Below are 12,236 nucleotides of genomic sequence, written 5' to 3' on the forward strand. Positions count from 1 at the left end.
CTTATTAGAATCGTTTTAATGAATAATTTATTAATGTTCATTAATTATAGTTTTTAATTATTAATTATTAATAATTAAATATAGTATCACACAGAGTTTTGCATTGACATACGCGCACAAACAAAAACGTTTCACTTATTTAAATACGGAGGAAGTAATATTTGTTTAAATCAGAATATTACTTACATTTTTATATCCCATATATAAATTATAACATAGGAAAGTGATATAGCTAACCCTTTTGTCCTGTGCATAAAGAGTTAAAAGTACAACATATAAATGTAGTACTCTCTCCGTCTCATTATATAGTTCATGTTTGTGTTTTGCCACGATATTTAAGAAATATGAGGAGAAAGTAGATGAAGTACATTAATAAAAGTGAAAAGTACAATTATAGACAACAGTTAGAGAGAGAAAGTGGAAAAAAGTACAAGACATCTGCAAAATTTAAGGGTAATGTAGGATGTAAAATGAATAAAATAAAAAAAAATGAGGGTATAATGGTTTTTACATATTATTCAAAAATGGATACAGGAACAACATTTTGGGTCTCCAAAATAAGAAAACAAGTGCTATATTATAGGACGGAGGGAGTATAACATTTATTACATGAGAGTAAGTGATAACTCAGATAGTTAGAGCTTCCCTCCTGATTTCGTGAGAATACATAAAAAAAAAAAAAAAAAAAAAAAAAAAAAAAAAAACATTTATTACACTGATTAATGCATATTTTTTATTTGAAAACTAAGAATTGAGACAAATCTAATAAGATTCCTACATTAATATGTTTTGAAGTTTTTTTTTTTTTTTTTAAGTGTTACACTTTAATTAGACATGTTTGTCAATACTCAAACTTACCATTAATATCTATAATTTTCTATAACTTAAAATAAGTTGAACCACATAAACTCTTAATCAACATTATACTCCATAAAAACATCCATACGGTGATATAGGTGAAATTGTGATTTGTATTCTATAGAATCAACAAAATACTCCATAAAATCATCCATTAAATTTCATATGGCTATATTATATCTTATAAATTAATGAAAATATATAGTCAAAGTTTGACCGACAAAAATATAAAAACAGACAGAGTAAGAGTCTTCATTTTTATTCTCCAAACAATGAAACAATAACTTTACTTCACTTAATTTCCCCAAAGTCACAAGAATTCATTTTTATTCCCCAAACAGACTTCACTTTATTTCCCCAAAGTCACAAGAAATAATCTAAAGCAAGATCTACCTCCTTTTCCCCCAAAACTAAAAAGTATTTATTCTTTGTAATAATAAAATCAGGAAAAAATAATAAAAAAAATCAAGGAAAATCTCCATTAATTTCCTTTATCTCTTTCCTCTACCAACTGCTACACAGAGCTCACACCTCACTGGTACACCACTACCTAGGAGTAAGAGCTCACTCCCTCCAATTCCACCTACCTCAATTCATCTCAATCCCTTCAAATTTTCCAACAAATTCCCACCATTTTCAATGGCAATGTCATTTACAATGGGTCTAAACTTCCTTCTCTTAGTAGCAATGGTTGCTACAAACATTCTCTCACTTTACCACCTTTCTTCCACTACCTCTTTCCTCCGCCCTAAACCACCTTCCCCCACCACCACCGCCGTCCCCCAACACCTTCTTCGTCAACTCCAAACCATACGCGCCACCATTACCCACCTCACGCGCCTCCACCCTGATAAAACCTCGGCTTCGGCTTCGACCAACCCCACCAAAACCCCACCTTCAGATCTCCTCATTTTCAGCAATCTTGCTCCTATTGCTTCCTCTTGTCATGATTTTCCTGATCTTCTTCATCAATACATGAATTACACCCCTTTTTCTACTTGTCCTAAAGATAATAATCTTGCTGAATCTTTGATTTTAAGAGGTTGCCATCCACTTCCTCGGAGGAGGTGCTTTTCTAGGACTCCATCGAATCCGAGGTTGTCGAATCCTGATTCGAATGTGATCTGGGGTTCGTACCCTTCTGCTACTTGTAAAAGTTTCAAGTGCTTAAACCCTAAATTGGGTTTTGACCCAAATCTTGATTCAACCCAATTTTTGTCTTATAAAACTGATCTTGATCTTACAATTCCACAGCTTATCGATATTGCTAAAAGGGCTAATTCTGTGATTAGATTAGGGGTTGATGTTGGGGGTGGAACAGGAACTTTCGCGGCAAAAATGAAAGAGAGGAATGTTACTATTTTGACTACAACAATGAATTTGGGTGCTCCTTATAGTGAGTTTAATGCTATTAGAGGGGTGGTGCCATTGCACGCGCCACTCCAGCAACGATTACCGGTTTTCGATGGGGTTATCGACTTGGTTCGATGTGGGCACGCCGTGAATAGGTGGATTCCGACTACGGCGATGGAGTTTCTATTGTTTGATGTTGATAGAGTGTTGAGGGGTGGTGGGTATTTGTGGGTTGATCATTTCTTCTGTAAAGGGGGTGATTTGGAGAAGGTTTATAAGCCATTGATTAATAAATTAGGGTATAAGATTGTGAAATGGGCAACTGGGAGTAAGATGGATTCAAGTGGTGTGAAGAATGGAGAGGTTTATTTGACGGCTCTTTTGCAGAAACCCAAGTTAAGATGATTAGGATGAAGCTGAATTCCTTTCTTACATACTTTCTTATACTTCGTATAACAGGTGAGAAAAAATTTCTCTTTTCTTTTGTCTAAAATGTTTTCTTAGTTCATGATATTTGCTTTTGTTTGTGTGCTTTTTGTTAGGAGTGGAATGATAATGCTAATTTCTGTTTGAAATATTGGTGCAATTATTTGTGGTCAACTCTAATGATGAGGTTTTTAGCTTAGGGTACTGCTTTTAGTATAACTTTCACTTAAATGATCTTGTTACTTTTATAATGTATATGTTGATGACGACGACAACAACTTTTTATGGATTTCGTGTAAGCGGATAATTTTGTGGCCTGTAAATTTATCCTTGATTTTCCAAGAGGCTCTTTACTTCAGAGATTTGTGCTTGTTTTGACGATTATGGTGCCACTTTTAATGTAACACTTACTTGAATGTTCTTGTTACTTTATATGTTTGACTATTTGCAATTAGGCATAGCTTGGACTATAAACTTAAAAATGGCTTTTTTTTTTACAGTTGATTTGCACTTGAACTAATCCAAGGTTGATGGAAAGTCTTTTATGATTGACCTCTGAATGTGGGAATGCAATGGCTTGCCTTTATTTTTTTAGCTAAGTGTGGAGTGTGTGAGTACATCTCTTTAAGGTGATTCTGCATGAAGTTGAGGTTTATTAATTACGCAATAAGTGTAGAGCAGTGTTAGTACTTGTTCTAGGAATGCCAAAGTTGGTTGTTCATAATTTAAGAAGTTTTAAAGTTAGATAAAAAAAAAATTGTTTCCTGAAGGAACTTTAGATTACATGAGCATAAATAAAATTCAGGATCTTAATTTGTACTCTAAAGTTGTTGCTCCCTTAGTTAATGATGATGTAGAAACCCCAAGACATACATTATTGTCACTATATTGGCGCAAATGTCATGGTTGTCTTGTTGAAAGATTAAGGGCTTATCAGAAGATAGGTAGTGAAAATCTCTCTATACTTTATAAGCTTAAGTAAAGAAATCTTGCTGTGGTGGAAGTGTGGTAGCTCAATTGATACATTGGTAGTAACGGAGCTTGGTTTGTAGAGTGTTACAGCTTATAGGAGAATAAGCACAATTTGGAGTGCTTCCTGCTTGGCCAGTAGTCACCTGAATATTTTATTTTATAAAGGCAATATATAATTACATATGATGATTTGAATGTTAAGGGAAGCCATTCTGTATCATAGGGGAGAGCTGGGAGTTCAAATTTTGATAGAATTTTCAATCATTGCGTTGATAGTATATATCCGTGTAACACAGAGGAGCCCTTTTTAACGCAGATTCAGATGGTATAGCATTGTTGGCATTTATGTTTCTTGTATTCATTCTACCCCCCCCCCCCCCCCCCACAAAGAAAAAAAGAAAGCTACGATTAAGATGAAAATAGAGATGACAAAGATCTCAAAGTATGCATTAAAGATGGGAAAGGCTTTATTGGAAATTTTCCGGGTTATTGAATTGATGAATTCCTAGTGGAGAATAAGCCTACAAGGTTGGAGACCCCCTTGGACATTTTCATTGTTGAAATTATAAATTTGTGTGTTCCTAGAATTCTCTCCTCTTTTCCCTGAACCAGTTTGATCTTCTGACTGCTAACTTCTGTTATTGAGTTAATAGACTTGGATTTAAATACATTGCTGCTCTTTTCCTAACCTGAGATGTGGTCTTGTGTAGGTGTATCAATTGTAGAATATTCAGTCTTACACGGGTCCTCTGAAGAAGTGTTGTTGCTCAAGTCAACTTGGACATCGACTGTTATAGCTTCTTGCAATTGTGCTGCAAACTATTGTCCCAAGGGAGCATCCAGGATGTTTATTCTTTTTACTTTTTTTTGTTTTTTTTTTTTTTGCTCGGAATTAAATTAGGGCATTCCTGTTAAGCTTAGAAATAAATAGTGTGTTCTGTAGTAGAGCATCATTTTTTCATAATTTATGTAATGAAAAATAAGCCTGACGAACTTAGAAAGAGTTAGTATGGTTTTGGAGATAGCAGGGCCGAAAAAAGGTAGTACCATGTTGAAAGGCTGATATCATATAGTGAATTTGCTTCATGAGTTGATTTTTCTGGTTTGATTACTACATTGTTAACTGTACAAAGTGATATAATGTAATAAACATCAGTTCAGAATTCCTCCCATTCAATTTATTGATATCATTCCTAAAAAACAAAACAACTAAATAAATGATCCTCACTTTGAAAATGTAGTCTAGACGACAAAATTGATTATGAGCCTTAGCTGAATGGAATTATTAAAAATCTAATCTTTGGTGCTCATAGATTTGAGCATTTGACATAATTTCAATGTATGTCTTTTCCTTATAAAAAAAATAAAATAAAATGAAAATAATAATAATAATATTCCATGTATGTCTTGCAAATAATTTATTTATTTATATATATTTTCACTTTAGTGCATTGTGGTTTTATAATTCAATTTTAGTGCCCTCATAATTGACTCAATTTTCGCTATGGTAAAACACCTCCGCTCAAAAAAAAAAAAAAAAACCCTCCGCTTAACTGTAACTCCCAAAAAAATCATACAGAAATCTTGCATGCACAATACATTTAAAAGGTCTATACAAAATTACAAACCAAAATATGGATTTAACTTGTGGTATATCAAATTCATGAACTCATCCTGTAACGAGCTAAATTGCACAACAAAATCATATGAAAATTTTACATTCAAATTTTTTTTTTGAAGGGCCTATAAAAACAAAATGATAGGTTTAGTACCTGGTATATCAAAATCGTATTGAGGTTACAAGGAAGGTAAATTGTTCATCATTTATATTGGCACATATCTTTGTGAACTTTCAACTGGTGTTTTCTACAGAAAAAAAGAGCATACATCTTACTAGCTAACCAGATGCCCATGCTTTCTCAAATTTATTAAGGAATTAAAGGCGGTTGACCAGCATTTACTTAGGCTTAATCCTTAGAAGGTGTGCAAGGTTAAGAGTGTCAATCTTTGCAGCAAGTATGAAGTCGTTTTCTGTAAGCCCTCCTGCACATTGTAGTTAAACCTTAGTTAAATATGCAAATTGCATGTTTCCATATTGAAATAAAGCCAAAAGCTAACAATGTGCTCTACTTGGGGAGAACAAGCTTTATAAAGCAAAGATCCTCAAGAAAGTCGGAAAGCTTCATAATGTATTTTGAGACCTACAAAAGCCTTGTTTCATCAAGTGTGTTTCACTTGTGGTGTTAAACAGCTGATAACATGTTAATTTTCTTGTTGTTCTTGGCTAAATTTATAGGGAAATTTGTTTCCAGGTTTTAATAGCAGTCAATTCTGGGGGTTTGTATAGAAGGAAGAAAAGCAAATACATAAACTAATGTCCCAAATTTTTAGAAAAGAAAAGATGATGATAAACGGAAGCAGAACATGATTTCCAAAATCAACAGCGCCATCCTTTATAATAGAATCAACATAGAAGCTAAGATGTTTACAGAAGCCAAACTAGGCCCTACATCTGTATGGCTGGTTGTATCAGATCCGAGAACATATATTTTCCTGCTGAGGACAGTATTCTCAAGTTGCCATATTCAAAGTAAACAACAGTATAGCTAAAACTTCCCTTCAACATATTTATATTCTAAAGTCTAAATGAACATAATTCCCTTTCCTTGTAAGTACCAATAGTCCAATACCATCACCCAGATATGAATATTTCTCATTTTAAGGAAAATATATAAACATTAAATATTACTAATTTCATGTATGATAGTTTCAAGGGTTCTTGTCATCAGATAACCAAGCATCTTAGCTCTCGAATCAAAGAGCCCTAACTAAATACAACTATCACTCTTCGTATAATATAATTTGAGTTCTATACAAAAAATAGGCTAATAACTTCTCAGAAATGATATATAAAACTGCAGAAGATCCAAATATTTTTCTACACTAGAAGCTTCTCTCTAATGTTGATGTTCCATAGTCTCAAATTCATAGTGTGTGCATATATTCTTCTACTTGCTAAGTGTTTTTTTATTTATTTATTTATTATTTTTTATATTTGTTTTATTAATCTCAAACCGAACTTAACATAGGCATTGTCTCAAAATTACTTAAGATGTGAGATAGAAACAACAGGTCTCCAAGAAAAAATTTAAACCTAGCCTCCTCATGCTCCCTTCTCCTAAGCCATCCACATACCTAATTGCCATTTTGCTAGTTGGGTCCCTTTATTTTTCTAGATTTTCAAGAGGAAATAACGTGGGAAAAAAAAAAAAAAAAAAAATTGAATTCAGATTTTGAACAAAGCATTTTTTGATGGTAAGAAAAACCAACAATGTGCTCATTTATGCAGTCAGAAAATTAAACAGCAGGACAACCAAAAAAAATATAGCATAGAGCAGAAAGTAAGCCTTTAAAGTAAATCAGATAGTCATATCTCATATGTACTTCCTCCGTTTCTATTTACTTGACTAACATTCCTAAAATGAAAATGTCATATTACTTGACCCATACTATATGTGGTAAGCTTTTGGTGGATAAATTCTCTAAATTGCCCTCAAAAAGTGCACATGGGGGCAACTTTTGGGGTAATAAGATAAACCAACACAAAACTACTATTTCTCTCTCTTTTCCTTAAAGATTGTGCCCAAGGCTATGGGTCAAGTAAATAGAAACGGAGGAAGTATAAGCTTTTCCAACACTTACCGACAGAATGTGTCCAAATTTCAACTGTCACATTGTTCCAACCCACAAGATGCAAATCTGGATGGTGACCTGTTGAGTTTGGAAAAAAAAAAGAGAGAAAAAAATTTTATAAACATGGTGCATTGTCTCTAGCTACATAATTGAGGTTCACACCGGAATCCATTTGTCTCCAGGTTGTAGTACAAGATCTGATTACTTTACAGCACAAGATACTAACAAAAATGGCTTTACCTTCTGCTTCAGCAACATTAGCAATAGCCTGAAAGAACTCCAGTCCTTTAGTAAAAGTCTTCACCTTCCAAGATCTTGCCAGCTTTAGTTTACCTCCTCCATTGCTCAGATTCCAATCAGGAACCTTGATAAACAACAAACGTGTAAGATGCATTACTAATGTCAGGGTGGTTTTAGTAAAGACAAAAGTACAGAAGGAAGTAAACAAACGGAATTACTTGCTTGTCTTTGTAATATAGATTCATGTCATATGCATGTAATTTTAAAACATGAGATTTCTGCCTTTGACTTGAACATACATGAAAGAATAACAAGTACAAACCTTGGTAATCAATTGATTTGCTAAATCTTCATTCATAGGTCGCATATCTTTCGAGTTACAAGGCACACATTTCTTCGAGCCCAGGTCTGTGCAAGCCAACAAAGTTGTAAAAAAGGAAGGACCAAACATTAAACGATTTTTTTTAAGCAAGTAACATGAATACTTCAAATCAGTTAAATGGATGCTGAAACCTTTCCCCTAAAAGACTGGGGGAGAACCTTCCGCTTTAGCAAAAAGACTATGGAGTTCATGAAACATATACTACCTCTGTTTCATATTAGATGCAACTTTTGGGTATTATTTGTAAGACATAAAAAATTCCAAAGTTGCATCTAATATGAAACGGAGGTAGTATATACTAATATGTCCCAAAGAAAGTCTATATAGCACATGACACCCTCCTCTCATGCAAAGGATTTATTTTTATGTTAACCCATCAATTAAAAACTAAATATTGTAGGTACAAGTTATCGAACATGTGACCTTTGAAATGGAAAGTGAACTTTACCACCAACACAATCATTGTTTAAGTTTCAAAACAAAAGAAAATGTCTTTTCTATAAATGATCTAGACATGTAACTAGACCTCCAACAGTTTTATAGTTATAACAAGTGACCTGGGGCAACAGTTTTATAGTTTAAATAGTGTCAAGTGTCAAAATCCAACCATTTCCTAGTAATATGTCATTATATAGGCAAGCAGTAAAGACTGGACGCACCTGGGGCAGTACAGAAGGTTCTAAATTCATGATGGCTCTTTCTAGATTTCAACAGTTCCACATGGTTCTCTAATTTTCCGTTGATTGGGGAGCTTGAGCTGTAATTAGATAGAAAATGCTACTCACACCATGCCTTCATAGGTAGGATGATATATCAGTTTGTGTGTGCATGCATGTGAATACATCAACCGAAAAAAATTTATTGTTAATTTAGGTGTGACTAATTTCGGAATGAGAATTTATTACAGGGAACTCCAATAATCGCCATCATTATCTAACTCTCATCATAAGCCATAAATTCACATTTAAAAGAAAACTGAAGTCCAGCAGTTTTTATTTTTTTTTATTTTTTGAATTAAAGTCCAGCAGTTGTCAAGACATACAGTAGAGATTTTAGGTCTGTAAAAAAGATATAGACGTACATGTAGCCACAGTAAAAATATGGCTAGATGATGTCTTCTGCAAAGGAAATGCCCTCTTCCCCCAAGCAAGGAAAAGCACCTACAACTAACAGAATGAGGAGTGATTCCTCAAGTCGGTCAGCCTAACTAAGCTTTAAATTAAAGAAGCTTGATACTTGATTTATCATACGGATCACAAATGGAAGCTGATGACAATATTCAACAAATAGACCTCAATCCTCTACAGATATAACCTCGACGTAATGACACTAACTAATTATCTAATAATCACATCCATCACAAAAGTTGTTTGTAAACAATGTCTCAAAGCTCCCAATTATTGTTGTTATTGCTCTTTATTGGATATCCATAATGCCACCAAAAAAAGGCTTGGATGACAATCAACTAAAGGAAAAAGTACAAATTCATTATTTATGTATGGTACTTCTTATGGAATACAAAACAAATAAAAATAATCAATATGTTCTTCTAGCAGACACATATTAACTATATAAAATTTTATCCTCAAAGCATAATAGAACAATGGCATTAATATCCTCCATCTAACAATAGTTGATGAAGGATATGATGTTGTTTACTTCAATACGTAATACAAAAAATAGAGCTATCTCAAAACAAAAAACAATCAATGAGATAAAACTCATAAAAGACCACTGTCATCAAGGAAAAACTCATAAAAGACCACCGTCATAAGGAAAAAAAAAAAAAAAAACCAAAAAAACAAACATTAAACCTATAACATTTCATCTAACGAAAATATGAAAGAGAAGCTTATTTGCAAAACCACTGTCATCAAGGAAAAAAAAAAACCAAAAAAACAAACATTAAACCTATAACATTTCATCTAACGAAAATATGAAAGAGAAGCTTATTTGCAAAACCACTGTCATCAAGGAAAAAAAAAACCAAAAAAACAAACATTAAACCTATAACATTTCTATTGTTTGTTTGATCTTATCCTTGATGAGTCATTTTGCTTGGTTAGCTGTATCTCAAGTTGTCTTCTTGTTAATTGAGTTAGTTTTCAAGACATCTATTTTGTTGTACCACAAATAAAGAAATATCATAATAGCATTAATCAACCACTCTTGCATGCATGAAGTTTATGTCATTTTGTTATGTACATAATGTGCCATTAATGCTTCTAGCTATTATGCTTCGAGAATAAAGTTTGATACAACTAAAATGTGTCACTCCTTCGGAATACCATATGACTTATCTTCATTTACTAGGTATACACAATAAAATCGCAAATTGACAATCAAGCTCCGACTTCCATTTGTCGGTTTTCCATTAATATCTAAACTACTCGTATAAGGGCTTTCATTGTATTTTAAAGGTATGGAGAACAATAACAAGTTTACAACATTACTTAGAATATTGTCCGAATATAACCTTCTTCTCCTCATTCAATCAAACCTCCTAATTCCAAACTCAGAATTTCACATTGAAATCATAAAAATCCATTATACTAAATTTCTAATATAACAAATTAGGCAAACACAACCCAGAAATGCTTAATCAGAATGAAAATTGCATACGAAAATGATAAAGATTACAAACGTAAAAAATAAGGGATTGAAGTGAAATACCATCCATTAGATATCGAAAGGAATTGAAACAGAGGTGCAAATTGATTCTGCAAATACCAAAATAGGATTGGTGTGAAGATTTGCAACCAAGAAAGATAGCAGCAAATCGATGAGAGAAAAATAAGGAGAATTACCTGAGTTTTGGAGAGAGAAAAAAGCCCAATTGGAAGCATACGAGACATGGACATTTGAACGACTACGAATCTACAACAATCACTCACCAATTTGGCAAACACCGCTATTATGACGGAGGTTGTGGACGCTTAGGCTCCATTTGTTTCGATGGAAAACAATTTGAACCGGCTTATTTCACCAAATATCATTGAAAACTTTAATAATTTACCAATTGTCATCAAAGTTTTCAAAATTCACTAAATATTACTGAGTTTTTAAAAAATTTACCGAGTGCCATTAAATGACTAACGGTCGTTAACTCCGTTAGTCATTAGGATTAAATCATGACACATGTCATGATATGATTGGTACATTTTTTATTTTAATTAATAAAAAAACATTTTTTTTCTCGATATTCGTGACCAAAATTGTTCGGGTAAAGTTTTAGGGGTTATTTTGAACCTTTATGGAATCAAATTAAGCTCGAAATTGGCAAAAAAATAACGTAAATGTCTCGTTTTGTGTGTCGAAAAATGTCTTGATTAACGAGTCATTATTTTTTTCCATGAAAATTGATCGGTTAAGGTTTTGGAGGTCATTTTGTCCCTTTATGAATTCAAATTAAGTTCAGAATTGGCAAAAAAATAATGTTAATGCCCCGTTTTGTGTATTGAGAAATATCTCAATTTGTGTGCCCTTTTTTTTAACTATGTAAATTGTCCAGGTAAGGTTTTGGCGGTCATTTGAGTCCTTTATGAGACTTAAATAAGCTCGGAATCGGCAAAAAAAATAATGTAAATGCCTTGGTTTGCGTGTTACGATCGTAATTTTTTTTACCGTAAAAATTACAAAACAAGGCATTTACGTTAATTTTTTGCCAAATATGAGCTTTAATGAGTCCCTTAAAGAATCAAAATGACCCTCAACACCTTACTCGGTCAATTTTAATGGTTAAAAGAAACGACACGCTAATCGAGATATTTCTTGACATACAAAACGGGGCATTTACGTTAATTTTTTGCCAATTCCGAGCTTGTTTTGAATCCATAGGACCACAATAACTTCCAAAACTTTACCCGATTAATTTTCATGGTTAAAAAATAATGACTCGCTAATCGAGATATTTCTCGACACACAAAACGAGGTATTTACGTTTTTTTTTTTGCCAATTTCGAGCTTAATTTGAATCCATAAAGGGTCAAAATAACACCCAAAATTTTACCCGAATAATTTTCGTCACAAAAATCGAGAAAAAAATGTTATTTTTATTAATTAAAATAAATGATTAAAATGAACAAATCAATCATGACATGTGTCATGATTTAATCCTAATGACTAACGAAGTTAACGACCGTTAGTCATTAATGGCACTCGATGAATTTTGTAAAAACTCGGTGGCATTTGGTGAATTTTGAAAACCTTGATGGTATTTGGTGAATTATTAAAGTGCTCAATGGCATTTGGTGAAATAGTCGCAATTTGAACAAGAACATTTTAAAACTTTTTTTTTTTTTTATAAACTAAG

At 32.9% G+C, this 12,236-nt stretch overlaps 2 protein-coding genes across 2 annotated transcripts; one reads left to right on the top strand and one right to left on the bottom strand.

The window, feature by feature from the left end:
- Positions 1-1,034: 1,034 nt before the first annotated feature.
- LOC110728793 lies at positions 1,035-4,786 on the top strand. The gene is made up of 2 exons (XM_021908443.1): positions 1,035-2,670; positions 4,320-4,786. Exon 1 carries the CDS (start codon positions 1,498-1,500, stop codon positions 2,614-2,616), a length of 1,119 nt encoding a protein of 372 aa, XP_021764135.1. The 5' UTR covers positions 1,035-1,497; the 3' UTR covers positions 2,617-2,670; positions 4,320-4,786.
- Positions 4,787-5,229: 443 nt separating this feature from the next.
- LOC110728794 (putative pterin-4-alpha-carbinolamine dehydratase) lies at positions 5,230-10,892 on the bottom strand. Its single transcript, XM_021908444.1, has 7 exons — positions 10,732-10,892; positions 10,598-10,644; positions 8,584-8,681; positions 7,865-7,950; positions 7,543-7,666; positions 7,312-7,380; positions 5,230-5,652 (listed from the first exon to the last, which is right to left on the bottom strand). Exons 1-7 carry the CDS (start codon positions 10,783-10,785, stop codon positions 5,567-5,569), a joined length of 564 nt encoding a protein of 187 aa, XP_021764136.1. The 5' UTR covers positions 10,786-10,892; the 3' UTR covers positions 5,230-5,566.
- Positions 10,893-12,236: the final 1,344 nt, after the last annotated feature.

Source organism: Chenopodium quinoa, unplaced genomic scaffold (assembly GCF_001683475.1).
Source record: "Chenopodium quinoa cultivar QQ74 unplaced genomic scaffold, ASM168347v1, whole genome shotgun sequence".
Taxonomy (NCBI): Eukaryota; Viridiplantae; Streptophyta; class Magnoliopsida; order Caryophyllales; family Amaranthaceae; genus Chenopodium; species Chenopodium quinoa.